Source organism: Pseudorca crassidens, chromosome 8 (assembly GCF_039906515.1).
Source record: "Pseudorca crassidens isolate mPseCra1 chromosome 8, mPseCra1.hap1, whole genome shotgun sequence".
NCBI classification, from domain to species: Eukaryota; Metazoa; Chordata; class Mammalia; order Artiodactyla; family Delphinidae; genus Pseudorca; species Pseudorca crassidens.
The window spans coordinates 31,814,972-31,827,541 of NC_090303.1; the positions used below are offsets into that span (position 1 = coordinate 31,814,972).

The window sequence follows — 12,570 nt, forward strand, 5'->3', positions numbered from 1 at the left end:
CTGACTTACTTTACTCTGTATGACAGACTCTAGGTCCATCCACCTCACTACAAATAACTCAGTTTCACTCCTTTTTATGCCTGAATAATATTCCATTGTATTCTATGTATGTGCCACATCTTCTTTATCCACTCATATGTCGATGGACACATAGGTTGCTTCCATGTCCTGGCTATTGTAAATACTGCTGCAATCTTCCAGGTTTTAAATGGAAACCTCTGAGATTCACGAGAGAAATACTGGGTTGGCCACGGGATTTTCCCATGTTACCAAAGACCCAAAAGAACTTTTTGGCCAACCCAACACTACTGAAGTATGCACATTCTACAAGTTATTTGTTATTTTTGCACTTCTTATCATGATTTTTCTCCCTTTGTATAATTCAATGATTAGAACTATCTCAAATCTGATTTATTAACAGTCCCTACAGGACACTCAGTGGGGGAGATTTTTATCTTTAATAACTGAAAAAAGTAGGAGTCAATATAATTCACAGGTGGTCTTAAACGTATGTATGTATGTATGTATTTATTGCCACATTGGGTCTTCGTTGCTGCACACATGCTTTTCTCTGGTTGTGGCGAGCGGGGGCTACTCTTTGTTGTAGTGTGCAGGCTTCTCATTGCAGTGGCTTCTCTTGTTGCGGCGCGCAGGCTTCAGTAGTTGTGGCACATGGGCTCAGTAGTTGTCTTGCAGGCTCTAGAGCGCAGGCTCGGTAGTTGTGGCACACGGGCTCAGTTGCTCCGCGGCATGTGGGATCCTCCCGGACCAGGGATCAAACCCGTTTCCCCTGCATTGGCAGGCGGATTCCTAACCACTGCACCACCAGGGAAGTCCCTTAAATGTATTTTATAATATCTTGATTTGTAGTACTTTACTTATCTTACTAATTATGACTTAATTTTAAAGGTACTTTGCATTATCTAACTATGAATACACACCAATTAATGTTTAAAAAGAAATTAAACATAAACACAAAGAGAAAAGAAAGCCAGGCTTGAATTAGAAACTGTTCATTCAATAAATACTTATCAAGATCTGAGAGCCCAACACTGAACTAGGAGTGTGTGGTCACTAAAGAAGATAACTTACCTTTAGCCTTAAAGGGTTTAAAATTTACTTGATTTAAAAGTGATATGTAAGGCAAACCTGCAGATAAACCCTACCTGAGAATGGTACATCTCTAAGAACGGTAGGAGCCCAGCCCTTCCAGAGGGAAATCCAACCATCTTCAGACACTTTCTTGCTGACAAATTGATGCAGTTCCTCGTAAGAAAACTTCTTAGATTGCATCTTGGTTCTAATCAATTCCAGTGGACTTATTACAGTTACTGCACCAACTAGTACAAACAAGCAAATACAACAAAAATAAAGCCATGCATTATGAAAACACACATGCAAAAATTAATATTTCATGCATTTTTTTATTTTAAGCTTTTATTCTGAAATGAAGCAAACCTTAAAATCAAATATCTTATGATACCAACCATACTGGCTCAGATTTTTTTCCTTGATAAAGCTATTTCACATACCTTACTCTTTCTGGTTTCAGCTCTTTCAAGAGCAGTTCCAACAACCCTTATACATCAACCAGGACTACTACAAACCTCACTTCCACTGCACAGAGAAAAATGTTCTTCTGTGCAGAGGCAAATTTCCTTATGATTAAACTCTGAATCTCAAAGTCTATAAGGAAAATGATTAAAGACGTTGGCATTAATTTGACAGCTATTTGTTATCATCCTAAAATCTAGAATCTAAAGTCTAAAATCTCAAATCTCTGTCCAAGATTTGACAGGGATAGGTTGATCCCATCTCATTCTGATAGCAATCACCATACAATATGACTTCTAGAGTATAGATATTAACAAATCAGTACAAACTACAATGCAAAATATATCTTTACCAATACTCTGTATTTTAAACAAATTCTCTATGAATATCAAAATTTTAAAACAAGCGTTAAGCAGAAATCAGAATGAAAATACAGTAATTTATTACTTACGTCTAGCCACAATTCCAGCAACAATTGGTATGTGGCTTTCACTTTCTCCTAATTTAGATCTCAGAAGAACAGTTAATTGATCATAGCAGGTAAAATAAATAACTGTGGCAGGAACTGCCATCACTCTGTTAGAAACACAAAAAGATTTGTACAACATTGTCAAAGGCTTAAGCATATTCTTATTATTAATTATAAGATAAAATCCTTCTATTTTATATAAGCTGAAAACCACAACAAATCAGCCATGAGATCAATTTTTTTTTTAATTTAAAAAATTATTAGTGTTTAACTTAGGCAACAAAAAGGTGTAAAGTAGGTATGTGCTCTCCAAAGGTTTATATTGTAGTTGGGAAGTTAAGTTACAGAGCACCCAGTCAGGTCATAAATAGGAAAAGACAAATGAGGACTTCTCTATCTCCTTGACTTACTCTGTTTCTGGTCTTCCTTCCCAACTACATTACGATAACATGAAAATCACTAAAGTTAAAAGTACAAGCACAATTGTAAAATTCTTTTGAACTGTGGACCATATACCATACCTATTTATAACTGAAAATAAATTACAATTAATGTCGCTGGAATTATATATACTAGAGTTTTGAGGAAATTCCAATGACTTACTCTTTTAAATGAAAATATTAAGAGGGAGTCATTAATTAAACACAAAGTTGCAGGTACTGTCATGTCATAAATATTAATGCAACAAAAAACCAGTCTGTTTATGGCCTAACCAAGGACATTAACAGACCACACATGGAAATGCCTGATGTTCTACGGTGAAGTGTGACGATGAGAATGTAGGAATAAGACCGACTGCTGCTCTTGGATCTACCGCTAACTTTATAACCTCAGGCACTGTTTAGAATATATGCCTCAAAACTGACTAATTTGCTCTATAAAAAGATAAATTAGAAAGAAAGGAGGCAGAGAAAGTCAAGATATTATGGGATTTTTACATCCAGCCTTACTAGCTTGTCATGTTAATTCATATAATAGCTAGTTAGTAGAGAATTATAATTATCTGGAAAAGGAAAGTATACATAGCACAATACCTCTCATTATTTTAGTAAAATAAACAGTCAAATGAACACTAAATTCTTAATTTCTGAACATGAAAAAAAAAGTTATGCTTGTGCACCAAAGTGAACACAGCAGGCCTAGCTGCTCTAATCTGTATCTTCAGGAGGACCTATCTGCCTGCTTGACCTTTGGTCACCCCCAAGGAATTTAGCCCTTGGAATGTTCCCTGTAACAAGGTTTTTCTGTATGTCTGGAGCACTAAACCAGCTTGTCTAGGTTGGTTTGTGCAAATGATGTGATTTTTGGTAAACATCTGCTTGCTTTTTGGGGCGCTGGAGTTTTGGTAATCACAGCTGGTCACAAACAGAATGTGCCTATGTCATCAGCCCGCAATACAAGCCCTAGACTCAGACTCCAGGGCTGCATGAGACAGAAACACTGCGTGTGCTGCTGCAGCTCGGTGCTGGGAGAAGCAGCACACGCTCTGCAGTGTCACACTGGAGGGCTCAGGGTGCCTTTGCCTGGTCGACTCCTGTTGTGTCCTTTCCCCTTACTGATTCTGCTTCGTTTCTTTTGCTGTGATAAACCACAGACATGATTATCACCTTCTTTAGGTCCTGTGAATCCTTCCAGCAAATCATCAAATATGTGGACAGCTGTGAGATTCACAAAAAAATACTCTAGAAAATGAAAAAGCACTAACATTAAAAATGCATGATGTTGTCCAACGAGGCTGATTATAAGGCAAAATAACAACCATCATTTAGTAAGAAAAATATTAAATTTCAACTTACAAGGTGGGAGGAAGGCCACTCCACAGGGATTTAATGCCCTCATTTCGAATGATTTTCAAGAAGGCATCCTAAAATTATAATAGAAAGAAGTGGTCAAAATATATACCTGAACCTTATATACAAAAAAGTTTGTAGTGATAATTGATTGGTAATTTGCTTCTTTCAAGCACTTATTTCTAAAATAAAAAGCTTCTCAGATTTATGTATGCCCATTCTTTAAAAAAAATAAAAAGAATTTTTCTCAACTTTCAAACACAAGTAGAGCATTTCTGGATGATACTTCCTGCTTACAGAATAAAATCTATATTACTCAGCTTGGGATTGTTCTACTTTAGGGCTTAGAAGCAATGTTTTCAAAGATTATTATAAAAAGGAAGTGGACGAATAGCAGAGATTAACTCTCCTGTCCAATTATGAAATCTGAGAAAATATTACTTAAACCCAATATCTGAAATCTCTGGAGAAGAACCAAAAGCAAGTAGAAACTATAGGGAAGCTTACTGTTGAAAGACAGAGTGCAGTGAGTGAGATTTGCAAATTTACAGCTTTTTGCCTGTGGGAGTTCCAAGGAAAAGCACATTTACTTGCTTGAGATGGCAAATATTAGAGTTTAGTCTGGTAGACTAATCAGAAAGTTACAAGGGGAATCGTAGGGAAAAAGCCTGCAGAGGACATAAGCCCCCAAATTTAGAGACAAAATCAGCCACAAAACGTGGCTCACCACTAAATTATGCAACCCCAGGAGAAGACAAGAGTTCTGGCAGAAACAAACCAAAAAAACCCCAGCAACTAAAGGCTGGGCGGAAATTTCAGCTGCAGCCCACCACAATGGTGCCTGAGCGTGAAAGACTGAATCCAGCCAAAGTTAACTGCCTTCTAGAACAGAACCAACTCTTCAGAAGAATATAAAAAAATCCACAGTCTTTACAATGCATTCTTCATAATGTTCACTATCCAAACAAAATTCATTAGACATAAAAAGAAACAAGAAAATGTGCCCATACTCAAAGAAAAAATAGTCAACAGAAACCAACACTGAGATGATTAAGATGATGCAATCAGCAGACAAGCACTCCAAAGCACCTATTATAAACACGTTCAAGAATTTAAAAGATGATGTGTGCATAATGAATGGACAAATTTGTAATTTCAGCAAGGAAATAGTTACTATAAAGAAACTGCCAGGGCTTCCTGGGTGGCGCAGTGGTTGAGAGTCTGCCTGCCGATGCAGGGGACGTGGAGTCGCGCCCCGGTCCGGGAAGATCCCACATGCCGCGGAGTGGCTGGGCCCGTGAGCCATGGCCGCTGAGCCTGCGTGTCCGGAGCCTGTGCTCCACAATGGGAGAGACCACATCAGTGAGAGGCCTGCGTACCGCAAAAAAAAAAAAAAAAAAAAAAAATGCGAAATGAAAATTCTAAACCTGAAACTAAAAATTCACTAAGTGGGCTTAACAGCAGAAAGGAGACATCAAGGAGTCATTGGAGTTGAAGACAGAACTTATTAAATTTGAAGAAGGAAGAGAAAAAGAATGAAGAAAAATGGGAATTTATTGGCAGTCCAGTGGTTAGGACTCTGCATTTTCACTGCCAAGGGCCCAGTTCAATCCCTGATCAGGGAACTATGATCCAGCAACCTGTGCAGCGTGGCCAAAAAAAGAGAATGAAGAAAAATTATCAGGGCCTCAGAGACCTGAGGGGAAATACCAAGTGGTATAACACAGGTTAATGTGGAGTCATAGAGGAAAGGAAACATAATAGAACAGGAAATTACCTGATAAAATGATGACCAAAAACTTTCCCCAATTAGTGAAAGATATCAGAGCCCCAAATCTCAAAAAAATCCCAACTGAATAAAAACAAACAGGGACTTCCCTGCTGGCGCAGTGGTTAAGAATCTGCCTGCCAATGCTGAGGACATGGGTTCGATCCCTGGTCCAGGAAGATCCCACATGCCATGGAACAACTAAGCCCGTGTGCCCCAACTACTGAGCCCACGTGCCATAACTACTGAAGCCCATGCACCTAGAGCACATGCTCCGCAACGAGAAGCCACCACAATGAGAAGCCCACGCACCGCTACAAAGAGTAGCCCCCACTCGCCGCAACTAGAGAAAGCCCGCACACAGCAACAAAGACCTAACACACCCAAAAATAAATAAAATTAAAAATAAATTTTTAAAAAATGCTGTGAATTCAGAGCACGATAAAAAATTATTTAAAAAACCAAACCAAAACATACAAACAAAAAGCAAAATGACAAAATACATATAGGGAAAGGATGATAAATGAAGACTAACTTCTCATCAGACACATGAAATTTTGGCCAAAAGACAATGTAATGACATATTTAAGGTGCTGAAAAAGAAACTAAGCCAGAATTCTATATGCTGCCAAACACACTTCAAAAATGCTTTATAAAGACATTTCTGTAAGAACAAGAACTTAAGAGACTGCACTGCCAAAATACCTTCACTAAAGAAATGCTGTAAAAAGTTCTTCAGGATAAAGGGTCATGATGGCACATTGTAACCACAATCTTCAGAAAGGCAGGAAGTACAAAAATGGTAAATAAGTGGTTACATGTAGAATATGTATTTCTCTCTTTTCTCTTTTTAACTATTTAAAAGACATAAGACTATTTAAATCAAAAATTCTAATTGTGAATTGTGGAATCTGTAAGGTAACAAGATGGACTATCAATGAAGCAATAGCACAAAGGAAGAGGTGGGAGTAAAGGATGTCAAGACTGTAAGGGGTCTGAGATTTCACCCTACTTCCTAGTTAGCTAGTCAGCCTGCCACGGTATCATGAGAGATGGTAAAGACAAAACTCTCTGGGGTGAGACAAAGTTTATTACTTGCGGCAGTAGCAGCAGAGTATCAGCATTTTGATGCCTGTTTCCTGAGCCCCAATTTCCAAAGGGCAATGTGAAGAAGGATAGATGACACCCAGACACACAGTGGGACTGCATTACAGGAAAGGAAATCTGACCTTAGGGAATCTAAATCCTTTAGAATAGGAAGTAAGGATGCCACCCCCTTGCTCTAGAGGGAAGCACTGAATCTTCCAAGGTTATTCACTCTACAAACATCCTTGAAAAGATGGTCAGGAACAAAGGGCAGCCAATGCCATGCTCACAAGATATGAAGAAATGTGAAACACTTTTGAAGAACTGTCTCCCTAGAAATGGGAATAGAGAAATCAATGTAATATTATTAAAATTCAAATAATCCAAAAAAAGGCAAGAAATGAGGGAAAAAGGGAGCAGTTAAGGGAAAAAAAACCATACAGAGATAGTAGATTAACACCCAACCACATGAAAAATTATATTAAAGGACTAAATTTCCCAATTAAAAGCCACTATATCAACAGGGCTCCTGTAAAACAACAGACGATCACAGCTAAAAGAACTGCAGAAGTCTCAGATCCTATCTGAAGAGTCTCTAGGGTAAAAAAACAAGGCACAACTATATCACTGTCTTGGAGTAAAAGAATGGAAAAAGAGGCCATATAAACACTAATATGAGAAAGCTGAAAGGTGGCTATATTACGTACAGATAAAAGACTTCAAGATAATGAACATTACGAGTGATAAAGAGATTTCACTATAATAAAAATGTATCAGAAAACATATCAAGTGAATGTTCCTAATGAGAGGTTCAAAACCCATGAAGCAAACCTGACAGAACTAAAAAAGAAAACAGACAAATCCTCAATCATAACTAAAGTTTATTATATCCTCTATCAGAGAATGATAGAATAATTTTAAAAATCTGTAAGAATTCAGAAGATCTAAATGAAGTATCAGCCACCCTGACCTAATGGTTTATAGAACACTATACCCAACAACTACAGAACACAGGTTTGAAAGTGCACTAGAAATAGTCACCAATGGGCTTCCCTGGTGGCGCAGTGGTTGAGAGTCCGCCTGCCAATGCAGGGGACACGGGTTCGTGCCCCGGTCCGGGAAGATCCCACATGCCGTGGAGCGGCTGGGCCCGTGAGCCATGGCCGCTGAGCCTGCGTGTCCGGAGCCTGTGCTCCGCAACGGGAGAGGCCACAACAGTGAGAGGCCCGCGTACCGCAAAAAAAAAAAAAAAAAAAAAAAAAAAGTCACCAAGAGAGATCATACGTAGGTCCATTACACAAGACTCAATAAATTTCAAAAATCTGAAAACTTAAGAGTATGTTCCTTTGACCACATTGGAATTAAATTAGAAATCAGGAACAATAAGATATCTAGAAGAAAATCCAACATTGGGAAATTGAATATTGGACTTCTAAATAATCCATGGCCAAAAAAATTACAAAGGAAATTAGAAAATATTTCAACTGATTGATAATGGAAACACAACATCAAAATTTGTGGAACACGTCTAATTTAGTGCTTTGAAGGAAATTTACGGCATTAAATGCTGAGCTGAGAAAAGGCAGGCTTAAAATCAATAATCCATGTTTCCACCCAAGAAAGCAGAAGACAATGACCAAAATAAATCCAAAGAAGAATTCTGATTTCTGGTCCTATATGTAAAGAGCTTGGAAGTCGTCACTTCCGTCCTCACAACAAGAAAAAACCTGAACAAAATGAAAAATGAACAACTCCTCTTAGACTGGTCGGAGGATTGAGGTCACAGGTCAAACTGCTGCCTTGAACATTGGAGAGATGGACAGACAGATACAGAGACTCACTCACAGCTTAATAGAGTAGAAGCCCAAAGTAAGAATCAGGACCAACAGGTAAACTTTATAATTGACAGATTGCTCAGTGTATACTAACTCGAGAATCAAAAACTCTGAGGAGGCTACTGTAGGAGGGTCCTTATGCTTTCATGAGTTTCAGTTCCATGAGCCCTACCATATTCTCACTGTTAGGATCAGAGAAAAATCCCCTCCTGTTTCCAGCAGGGTAAGGGGAAAAGTAACCATTTTTGACATATGCCCCAAATCTTCATTCTCCTTAAAAAAAAATCTTACACTCAAGGGAAACTATTTTACTATCTGAGGAGTCTCCAGGAAAACCCAAAGACAACAGGCAAGACAAAAACTAGGACAGTAGAGGAAATTTTAGCCTCTGACAACACAGCTATAACAAGAAGTAAACACAGCCTAATGTCTAGCCAGATAAAGCTCACATTAAAGGTCTATCTACCTCAGTCTTTTAACCAAATACATCATGTCCAGCTTCCAACGAAAAGAATTACAAAGCATGCTAAAAGGCAAAATATATCGTCTGAAGAAACAAACGAAGCATCAGAACCAGATTCAGATATGGCAGAGATTTTGGAAGGATCAGACTGGGGATTTTTAAATAACAATGGTGAATATGCTAAGGGTTCTTACAGTGGTATCAGAGAAGGAGTAGTGGAGAATCAGGACTTTTACCATCACTTGACAGTAATGAGACTACCCCCCAACCAGTGGCAGTGGAAATCACAAGGGGAGTCAGAAATTCCACGCCCACTATCTTAGTCTGTTAAGGCTGCTAAACAAAACACCACAGACTGGATAGCTTATGAACAACCTAAATTTATTTCTCACAGTTCTCAAGGCTGGAAGTCCAAGATCAGGGTGCTGGCAAGGTCAAATGAGGGTCCTCTTCTGGATCTCAGACTTCTCACTGTGTCCTCACAAGGCAGAAGGGGGAAGGGAGCTCTCTGAGGTCTCTTTACTAAGGGCATTAATCTCATGAGGTCTCTGCCCTCATGGCCTAATCAACTCCCAAAGGCTCCACCTCCTAAAACAACTGCATCAGGCTAAGGATTTCAGCATATGAATTTGCGGGGGGGGGAGGGACACAAACATTCAGACCATACTGTCCAACAGCAAAGAGCCCTCTCCCACACCCTATGTATCAGTGGAGGCTGAGTGAGGAACCTGGACTTCAGTTCTGCCCAGACATAACAGGGTGGCACCCCTCTTCCTCTGAGTTAACAGTGTCAAAAAGGCCAGTTAAAATAGAATGTTTAAATGAGATTCAGAGTTGCATAACATAATACTCAAAATTTCCTGGTTTCAGTAAAAAAGAAAAAATCATTTGTCATTTTAAGAAGCAGGAAGAGGGAATTCCCTGGCGGTCCAGTGGTTAGGACTTGGCGCTCTCAGTGCCAGGGGCCCGGGTTCGATCCCTGGTTGGGGAAATAAGATACCGCAAGCCACACAGCGTGGCAAATAAATAAATAAATAAGCAGGAAGATGTCAGACTGAATGAAAAGAGACAATAAACAGATACCAACACTGAGACTGACAGAAATTAGAATTATCTGACAAAGATTTTAAAACAGTCAACATATGAATCATTGAATGATCACTTACAAACATGTCTGAAACTAATGAAAAATTAGAAAGCCTCAGCAAAGGAATATATACACAAAAACCTATAAGTCAAAATGGCGTCTTACAACTGGCACCACAGAAATACAAAGGATCATAATAGATTACTATGAACAACTATATGCCGTAAAATGGATGACCAAGAAAAAAAATGGAAAAATTCCTAAATGTACACTCTCCAAACACTGAACCAGGAAGAAATAGAAAATACAAACAGATGAAATACCAGTAATGAAACTGAATCAGTAATTTAAAAACTCCCAACAGGGCTTCCCTGGTGGCGCAGTGGTTGAGAGTCCGCCTGCCGTTGCAGGGGACACAGGTTCGTGCCCTGATTCGGGAGGATCCCACGTGCCGCGGAGCGGCTGGGCCCGTGAGCCATGGCCACTGAGCCTGCGCGTCCGGAGCCTGTGCTCCGCAATGGGAGAGGCCACGGCAGTGAGATGCCCACGTACCGCAAAACAAAAACAAAAACAAAAAAAAACTTCCAACAAACAAAAGTCCAGGACCAGATGGCTTCACAAGTAAATTCTACCAAACACTTAGAGAAGAGTTAACACCTATCCTTCCAAAACTATTCCAAAAAATTGCAGAGGAAGGAACACTTCTGAACTCATTCTATGAGGCCAGCATTGCCCTGATACCAAAATCAGACAAAGATCACACCAAAAAAGAAAATGACAGGCCAGTATCACTGATGACATAGATGCAAAAATCCTCAATGAAGTATGAGCAAACCGAATTCAACAATATGATAAACAATGATCAAAAGGGATCATACACCAGGTTCAAGTGGGACTTATCCCAGGGATGCGAGGATGGTTCAATATCCATAAATCAATCAATGATACACCACATTAACAAACTGAAGAATAAAATCCATATGATCATCTCTACAGATGCAGAAAAAGGTTCTGAAAAAATTCAACATTCATTCATGATAAAAACTCTCAACAAAGTGGGTATATGGTTATAGAGGGAGCATACCTCAACATAATAAAAGCCATATACAACAAGCCCACAGCTAGCATCATATTCAGTTAAAAGCTGAAACCACTTCCTCTAATATCAGGAACAAGACAACGATGCCCACTCTTACCACTTTTATTCACTATAGTTTATTCAACATAGTTTTGGAAGTCCTAGCCACAGCAGTCAGAGAAGAAGAAAATAAAAGGAATCCAAATTGGAAAGGAAGAAGTAAAACTGTCACTGTTTGCAGATGACATGATACTATACATAGTAAATCCTAAAGATGCCAGCAGAAAAATACTAGAGCTCCTCAATGAATTTGGTAAAATTGCAAGATACTAAGTTAATATACAGAAATCTGTTGCATTTCTATACACTAACAAGCTATCAGAAAGGGAAATTAAGGAAATAATCCCATTCACAATCACATCAAAAAGGATAAAATACCTAGGAATAAATCTAAGGAGGTAAAATACTGAACTCAGAAAATTATAAGAAATTGAAGATGACACAAACAGATGTTCTTGGATTGGAAGAATTAATACTGTTGGGACTTCCCTGGTGGTGCAGTGGTTAAGAATCCACCTGCCAATGCAGGGGACACGGGTTCGATCCCTGGACCAGGAAGATCCCACATGCCGTGGAGCAACTAAACCCGTGCGCCACAACTACTGAGCCTGCACTCCAGAGCCCACGAGCCACAACTACTGAGCCTGAGTGCCACAACTACTGAAGCCCGTGCACCTAGAGCCCATGCTCCACAACAAAGAGAAGCCACCGCAATGAGAAGCCTGCACACTGCAATGAAGAATAGCCCCCTCTCACCGCAACTAGAGAAAAAGCCCGTGCATAGCAACGAAGACCCAATGCAGCCCAAAATAAAAAAAAATAAAATAAATTAAAAAAAAAAGAATATTGTTAAAATGATCATACTACCGAAGGTAATCTACAGATTCAATGCAATACCTATCACAATACCAATGGCATTTTTCACAGAACTAGAACAAATAATTCTAAAATTTGTATGGAAACACAAAAGACCCTGAATCGTCAAAACAATCTTGAGAAAGAACAACAAAGCTGTAGGTATCATTGTCCCTGATTCCAAACATATTATAAAGCTACAGTAATCAAAACAATATGGTACTGGCACAAAAACAGACACACAGATCAATGGAACAGAAGAGAGAGCCCAGGAATAAAACCACACACTTATATGGGCAATTAATCTATAATAAAGGAGGCAAGAATATACAATGAGGAAAAGACAGCCTCTTCAATAAACAGTGTTGGGAAAACTGGACAGCTACATGCAAAAGAATCAAACTGGACTACTCTCTCACACCATGCACAAAAATAAATTCAGGGACTTCCCTGGTGATACAGTGGTTAAGAATCTGCCTGCCGGGCTTCCCTGGTGGCGCAGTGGTTGAGAGTCCACCTGCCGAT

General features: G+C 39.1%; 1 protein-coding gene across 7 annotated transcripts in view; it reads right to left on the minus strand.

The window, feature by feature from the left end:
• The window catches only part of SLC25A40 (solute carrier family 25 member 40), a 65,508-nt gene that overhangs the window by 18,516 nt on the left and 34,422 nt on the right, over nucleotides 1-12,570 (minus strand). For all 7 annotated transcript variants that reach the window (XM_067746143.1, XM_067746140.1, XM_067746142.1 and 4 more), the window contains 3 exons: nucleotides 3,820-3,887; nucleotides 2,006-2,130; nucleotides 1,167-1,340 (listed from right to left, as the gene is read on the minus strand). In XM_067746143.1, the coding sequence (XP_067602244.1) occupies nucleotides 1,167-1,340; nucleotides 2,006-2,130; nucleotides 3,820-3,887 (367 nt within the window). The remainder of the gene's footprint in view (nucleotides 1-1,166; nucleotides 1,341-2,005; nucleotides 2,131-3,819; nucleotides 3,888-12,570) is intronic.